Source organism: Ostrinia nubilalis, chromosome 27, assembly GCF_963855985.1.
Source record: "Ostrinia nubilalis chromosome 27, ilOstNubi1.1, whole genome shotgun sequence".
NCBI classification, from domain to species: Eukaryota; Metazoa; Arthropoda; class Insecta; order Lepidoptera; family Crambidae; genus Ostrinia; species Ostrinia nubilalis.
The window spans coordinates 369,361-377,587 of NC_087114.1; the positions used below are offsets into that span (position 1 = coordinate 369,361).

General features: G+C 43.6%; 1 protein-coding gene across 1 annotated transcript; it reads left to right on the forward strand.

Moving 5' to 3' along the window:
• The first annotated feature begins 344 nt into the window (after positions 1–344).
• Positions 345–3,192, forward strand: LOC135084762 (polypeptide N-acetylgalactosaminyltransferase 1-like). The gene is made up of 2 exons (XM_063979501.1): positions 345–701; positions 2,984–3,192. Exons 1-2 carry the CDS (start codon positions 383–385, stop codon positions 3,190–3,192), a joined length of 528 nt encoding a protein of 175 aa, XP_063835571.1. The 5' UTR covers positions 345–382.
• Positions 3,193–8,227: the final 5,035 nt, after the last annotated feature.

Consider the following 8,227-nt stretch of genomic DNA (forward strand, 5'->3'; position numbering starts at 1 on the left):
TCAAGCTGGCTTCTGGAATAGTGAGTGAGTAGGGCTAAAATACGTGCAACCACCACACGTGCAACGTTATAATCTTTTCGATAAACGAAAATTATCTGTTAACAGCGTTCCCTTGAAGTTCAAAGACCTCCGTTTATTGTGCTTAAGTCTTAGAATTTCTAAAAAATAGGTATTTTCATTCACAAAAACGCGAATCCAAACAATAATGGCCGCCAAAAAAAAACACTTCCTCCACCTGATAAGGCTGAATGTTATGTATACTTTCGCCTTTCCTGTTTGAAAAACTTCGGCTGTAAACAAAACAAACATGGCGACGAAATGTCAAAGTCAGTTGTTGACCGCTCGTCGCCGTGCGCCGATGTGTTGCCGGTGAAACTAAATAATGCATTTTCCAGTGAGAAAGTGCTATCATGCGGCGAAGATATGCTTAATTTTAGTGTTAGTAGTGTCTATATTAGCTTTATTCGAACAATGGCGAGGCGGGAAGCGATCCGCTCGCGCGCAGTTCTCAGATCCTCTCGAAGAAGAATATGAGCGTCAAATCCTGGAAGACGAGGCCAGGATCATACCAGGTCTTGGAGAAGGTGGTGTGGCGTCCCACCTCATGGGTGACGACAAGATCCTGGGTGAAGAATCAGAGAAGAAACTGGCTATAAACGTGCATCTGAGCGAGCGCATAGCGTATAACAGAACTTTGAAAGGTATGTGTTTTTTATGCTGATATAATTAATGAAGAAGTGGTTAATACGAGTCGTAATAACTACCGGGTTTATCGCTAACATCATTGTATTTGTAATTGGCCGCTGGGCAGTTTTGTATTAAATTCAAAGTAGCTAGAATTTATAACGTCGAAGTTAAGATGTAGAAATGTTTTGTTTTGTTTTTTTATAGCTTTTATAATGTAGATAGGCATACTGGTTTTAGCAGGTGAATGATAAACAATTTACCTATTAAAACACACTATTAAAACAATTCAGATCCAAGTTAGGGTGTTGTGCATTGTTTGTTATTCCCAATAAAATAAAACAAGCAATTTTGTAAGCTGTACCCCACAACACTACTCAAAAAAGTCTTGTTAGGTTGGGTTGAATGTCCTTTAACCAAACAAAGTTTATAAATACCAAACATTATTCATAAACAGTAAAAGTCCAGATTCTGGTACCCAAATACATCAACATCCTGAATTTTTTTTTAGTTATTCAAATAGTATAATGTCATTCCTACTTATTTAAGCATTGAGTATCAGTTCAGAATTTGTTCTTCATCATCACAAGCACAACCTTGTCACACTTTATGAGGCCATAAGAATTATTCTATTGTACATTTTCTAGGTTCTATAAATGCCATTGACGCAATTACAGCAGCACACCTAAACAAATATAAGTTCCAATGACATAAGAATTATACTACATATTATTTCAGGTCAATATTACTTATTTGGTAAACTAGGTAACAAGTAATAATAACATTGTTAATGCTCATTAGTAACTTGTTGGTGTTAGATAAGCACTATAAACAGAAACAATACAATAAGGAATTTTTAAGTTGAATAATTAGGTGATGCAATGTAGTTAGGGGTGTAAGTAGCACTTGCCACAAAGGCTATAAAAATAGTTTATTTATTGTGAAACATAGGTGTTACAGACATAACTTACCTTAAATAGTGATAGGTTCACTATAAATTCTTTCAGTGTTTTATGTAAGGTTTTGTGGCATTTTCATGCAGAAAGTTACTTGTTTTTGTTGACTGCAAATTAGCTTTCTCTTGTTTACTTGATGGATCTATCAAGCGTAAAAATCTGCTGGATCCTGAATGAATTGGTGTCTGACATAGTGTCCTGTATCCTGACTATATCAACCTGTTGTAAATAATTAAACATAGGAACGTAGAGACGATACAATATAAAGGCATCTTATTTACTTTGCAACAAAAATTAATAGTCTCACATGCAGTAGACTGTATGAGTTGCAAATAGTACAGTCAACCACACACAGCTCCATATTTTAGTTGCAAAATATCATCTATTACGACTACATACGAACCCGCATCTGTACATTGTAAAGGCTCGTTTCACGCACAGTTTGTGCCCGCGCACCGTGCGTGTGGCGAATGGTACACGGCATTAGCGTATTATTGGCCGAGGTAATGAACTGGCGATAGCCGATCGTTCACCGAGAATGTATGATGAAGTCTATTAAAAGGATAGATTTTGACAATATTTTGTATTTTTAAAATAGGTAAATAGTATATGTTCATAATAATAAGCCAAATTCTGGTCGAAATTTAATACTCCTATAATCTCGTTTTATTCTTCAATCACTTATGATCCGAAATTACGCAGCATTTGCATAAATATTGAGGGTAAAATTAAGCATAGCAAAACCCCAACTAAATAATTTTCAATTAATTTCAATTTTGAACATACCTTATGTCGCTCATTGTTCGGTTCTCGGCTCTCGCTCGACTTTACTCTACTCTATCTACAGCGATAAAATTAATATCGAAACCAGGCGGCTGGTTAAATCCAAACTCAAAGCGATTCCGCACTACGTCGGATCTGAATCCGTCAATTTACGGATATAGAAAAGTAGGTAAATAGTGAAATCAAAGGAATCAAATCGGATTTATGCGTAAACTTTACACATTAGTTCTACAACTACCTACTGTGGACCGTATTTTCACGGATTCGGATTGGACGTTGTGCGAAATCGAACTAAGACCTAGTTCAGACAGCGATAATCTCATACATTTGCATCAAAACATAACCGCACGGTTACCGCCTCGAGTGTCTCGCCTATGAGAACCACCAGAAACCGCGCGGGTATCACGTTTGTCTGAAGGCCTAAGAGCCTGTCCAGATGACGTATTTACTCGCGCGATAGTGAGGTACTAGAGGTTTATACATTCTATCCATAAATCAATACAATCACGCGAGTAAAAACGCGTAATCCGAACCAGATCTAAATCACCACTCCCCCACAGACTACCGCAACCCAGCGTGCCATCGCGTACTATACGACGCGGAGCTACCATCAGCATCAGTGATCCTCATCTTCCACAACGAGCCGTATTCCGTCGTGGTCCGCACACTATGGAGCGTCGTGAACAGTGCTCGCCGCGACCGGCCGTGGTTTCAACATGCCAACTTTATGGAAAGGAATACAGGAAGGACTATGACGCTAGGTGAGTGAACCTTTTTCCATAAAATGACCAGCCTCTTAGCTGCCTGACCACGCTACTGGCTGGTATAAAGGCTTTCCTATTCGCTGTCTGAGAGACAACAGCGAGTTAATGGAGCTGCCATCAGCATCAGTGATCCTCATCTTCCACAATGAGCCGTATTCCGTCGTGGTCCGGACGTTGTGGAGCGTCGTGAATAGTGCTCGCCGCGACCGGCCGTGGTTTCAACATGCCAACTTTATGGAGAGAAACACTGGGAGGACTATGACGCTAGGTGAGTGAACCTTTTTGCATAAAATGACCAGCCTCTTAGCTGCCTGACCGTGCTACTGGCTGGTATAAAGGCTTTCCTATTCGCTGTCTGAGAGACAACAGCGAGTTAATGGAGCTGCCATCAGCATCAGTGATCCTCATCTTCCACAATGAGCCGTATTCCGTCGTGGTCCGGACTCTATGGAGTGTCGTCAACAGTGCTCGCCGCGACCGGCCGTGGTTTCAACATGCCAACTTTATGGAAAGGAACACAGGTAGGACTATGACATTGGGCGAGAAAATATATTTTTACAACATGGCCCATCCATATTTGCCTCGACCACAATGAGTTATCCTTGCTAGAAACGAAGCCTACTAAAACCAAGGTGTTCCAGTTGATACTGATTGGACAGCGTTTTGGGTACATACTAGACAGCAGAACCAAGATGTCCTCCACGATTATCCTGTTCTATACAGCGGTTCTACGGGTCATACAAGACCCATAATTTTATCTGACAGTCAACTTGATCTAAACCTGTAATGCTCCTAGCAGTTATCTGGTGAATAACTACACAAAATGATATTACACATCGCGCCTTTGTTGAAAAAATAGAACACCTCCGCTGATAACCTGTAAGGCCCGGTTTCCACCAAAGCGGAGCGGAGAAAGGCGGAAAAGTGTCGGAGAAGTTTCTATAGAATTTGACAGCGCGGCGAGGAGAAGAGATATGGAAATAATGAAATCTGATTGGTTATTCAAAACGCTTCTCTGCTCCGCTCCGCCTTATTGGAAACCGGGCCTAACACTAGCTTGATATCACCAGGCTACCCCTTTATGTTCCTGAAACACGGAGTCTTTGATAGTCTAACATTAGCCTCTCTCCCCAGGCTACCCCGGCCAAGACCCGTCCTCGCCCTTCGTGTACTTAAAAGAGATCATCCTGGTGGACGACAACTCGACCCTGCCCGAGCTCAAAGGCAAGCTCAGTCACTACGTGCGCACGCGGTTACCGCCCGACCTTATAAGGATACTGCGGCTGCCGGACCGGTGAGTTTGTCTTTATTCGCTGGCGTATTTTAAATTTCAATCATTGATTTGTACGTCCCAAATATAGCTTGCTCTACACCACTTCGTGGCGACATATCAGTTGGTGCTTGGAAGAAGTGGCTAAAGAAGCTCAGTAACTTTTGTTCCCCAAGAATGAACTACCCATTTTGTGTACACCCACATAGATGTGTTTTCATCAGATTGCTGTTGACCAAAATAGCGGCTCCTAGGGTTACTGCTAGTCCAGCTGTGGGCTTCCAGAGGCTGATATTAGTATGTCCACGCCTTGATCGGTGCACTTTTGTTGGGATATCATAGTGTGAATCCTCTACGTCCTTGCATCTCATAAAACGGACTCGCGAATTATCAGTGATATACATCATCTAGACGTATAGGACCTTCAGAACTGTTGAAGATTAGTTGGATTTACGCGCTCTCTCAATTTTCGGCACCTAAACCGCTAGGCAGGTAGAACTATGATCGAAATGACGAGACCAGGTATTATAAGTAGACAGTAGCACACATGGATGGTTCTCAAAGAATCTTACTTCTCCACGGGCTAGAATAGGGCTGACCCGCGCCCGCGTGGCCGGCAGCCGGTCAGCTACCGGCGACATGCTGGTCTTCCTCTAGATCCAAGGGCAGAATGAGGAGATCAGTTGTAAATAGTACTCAACTCACTTTCTTCTAGGCTAGACTAGGGCTGACCCGCGCCTGTGTATTCCTCTAGATCTAGATCCAAGTGTACGGAACTATTCCCACCTCAAGTTCCCACCGCTGCAACTCCTGTGTAGCCGGGATCAGGAACCAAGGGTGGTATGAGGATATCCATTGTAGATAGTACTCAACTCACTTCTCTTCGGGTTAGAATGGGGCTGACCCGCGCCCGCGTGGCCGGCAGCCGAGCCGCTACCGGCGACGTGCTGGTCTTCCTCGACTCGCACTGCGAAGGAGACTGGGACTGGCTGCGGCCGCTGCTGCAACGCATCAAGGAAGATTTACTGAACTTCTTCCGTCACTTCTTCTGAGCACCGGCCAATATGTTGTCAAGAATTGTGTAGAGCAATCTATTTGGCACGTACCCGTGTAGTTACCACTACATATGGCGCATTGATAAGAAGACCGTCTTAACTATACGAAATTATGTGTTTTGGATAGTCCTATCTTACAGCGTGCGCGGAGGACTAAACTTGAAAACTCTTCGGAAAATCTTCTTGTGACGATCGTGATGGCGCTGTTTATAACGAGCGTTTACGTTGCTATTTATGGCATGATCGTTGCACTCTTGTTGCAATCGCGTGACACATTCTCTACGGCGTAGAGTCTACGCCCTTGCTTTGGTGCTTTTCTCAGAACTGATTCGCGAATTGACAGTGCCATACAAAGTTAGGACGTTATAGGTCCACCAGAACAGATTAGTTTCATTTACGCGCTCACCCTTGGGAGAACAACCGAATCAAGATTCGGTTCGTAGGTCACGAGGCAGGTAGAACCATAGGCGAAGTGAGGATATCAGTTGTAGATAGTACTCAACTCACTTCTCTTCGGGTTAGAATAGGGCTGACCCGCGCCCGCGTGGCCGGCAGCCGGTCAGCCACCGCCGACGTGCTGGTCTTCCTCGACTCGCACTGCGAAGGAGACTGGGACTGGCTGCGGCCGCTGCTGCAACGGATCAAGGACAACAGGACAGCGGTTGTGACCCCGCTTATTGATATGCTGGAGCCCGACACACTTGAGTACAATAACGCGGGCAGCGCGGTCGAGTTCGAGGTGATCTGGCCTGATTGTGCAACCCTACATCTATTCATTACGATCCCTTTCAATATGATTACAGACGACGGCACTTCAAGCTAAACACTGCATCTTATACAGTTGTATAGATCGTTTCATCCGCGAAGATGCGCCCCACCAATTTTTGGTCGAGGGAAGCGCGGGGTGCGGGGAGTTTGATCCGAGCAATCCGAGCGTCACTCATTATTGAGTGTGTGTGTGCACTCATGGATAATTTAGCGTGTACCGATAACACTAACATTTGCGGAATAATGGTGGGGCGCGTCTTCGTGGATGAAACGATCTATAACAGGTGCAGTTTTACAATAAAAATGGGTAGACTTATGTGTGGATGTCGTGTGTGTCAAACTGAAAGGGATTGTGGGCATGTTCACACAGAAAGTCCGTATTTACAGGGTCGTTTTTAATGGACTACTATTTTTTTAAAGAATATTCGTAATTTGTATTGCACAAATTACTAATAGTCCCGTAATCCCGTTAGCCCCTCGTACTAAGCTTGTGTCACGACTGAGCTCACCACAATAGTGGAGCGGCGGCGGGATTCGAACCCAGTCAGCCAGTCTGACCCCTTCACCGTTCAGCTATCATGGCTTCTATATTAGCTACTGGAGGAAAATACCGCATAAATGTACCTATACGATAAACGAACCTGTGAAACGGACCGCTCACTGTGTGAATGCGCACTAAGATAGATGTTAAGTTACACAATTTAGAAGCTGGTCAAATTGTATTTTTGGGAGCATAGTTCAGATTTTGAATTTATTTGGGAGTTGTCGATTTGGGTATTTGTATGATAGTTGTATTATACCTAGTTTAGGTATCAGTGTTGTTATTTGGTCGGTTGTTACACTGGGCAGTGGGAAACATAGATATTTAAATTCTACGAGTATAGCCAATGGGTAGATTTTGGTAATTAAAGTACTACAGTTTGAGTGTAAGTAGGTACTCAATTTGAGAGTAGGTAGTTACAAAATTGGGGTATTTTTAGTGTGAAGAGTCATGGTTAGACTAGTGTAAATAGTTTGCGTGGGCATTACCATTCCATTACTGTGATGTCAAAAAATCGTTGATGTCACGAAAACAACTAGAGGAAAAAAATATTCAGCTTGAGAAGGGATCTTAAATCAGCGTATAGTTGCGACTTGGACAATGTCCTAGGAAGCAACCTAGTTGTCCATAGGCTGTCATTAGGCATTGAATGAAGAAAAAGAACGTACAGCTAAAAAAAAAAAAAAAAAAAAAAAATGTTGGAAATTGTACCATTAAAAGACTGCGTTCCACAGCATGGGTTATTTTGTGGAGTATCCCAAATCAACTTAAGGTTGTAAAATCATTAGGCATAGGAGTTGTGACCAAAGAACTTCACAGTCCGAGCTGGAAAATTGGTTGCCAAGAAACGGCCATTGCTTTGATTCCCACTGCGAGGGTCAGCCGGACTGGCTGCGGCCGCTGCTGCAGCGACCAAGGACGACCCATCTCTTGTCATACTCATTGATGTTACCTACCAAAACAACCAAAAGTAGAGCTGTATTTTGCGGAGTTTCTTAAATCGACGTAAAAGTGCAACTTCGTGTCTTAGAAAGTAGCCTAGTTAGGTCCACAGGGTGTCATTAGGCGTAGGCGTTATGACCAAAGAACGTCCATACCCCGAGCTGGAAAAATTGCTGGGAATTGCACCTTAAAAAGACTGCGATCCACAGCGTGGGGCTGACTCGCGCCCGGCTCGCCGGCGCGCGCTACGCCGTCGGAGACGTGCTAGTGTTCCTGGATTCCCATTGCGAGGGCCAGCCGGACTGGTTGCGGCCACTCCTCCAGCGCACCAAGGAGACCCATCTCTCATCATACTCATTGATGTTACCTATCAAAACAACCAAAAGTAGGTCGTATTTTGCGGAGTTTCTTAAATCGACATCAAGTTGCACCTTGAACCATGTCCTAGAGAGTAACTTAGTTGT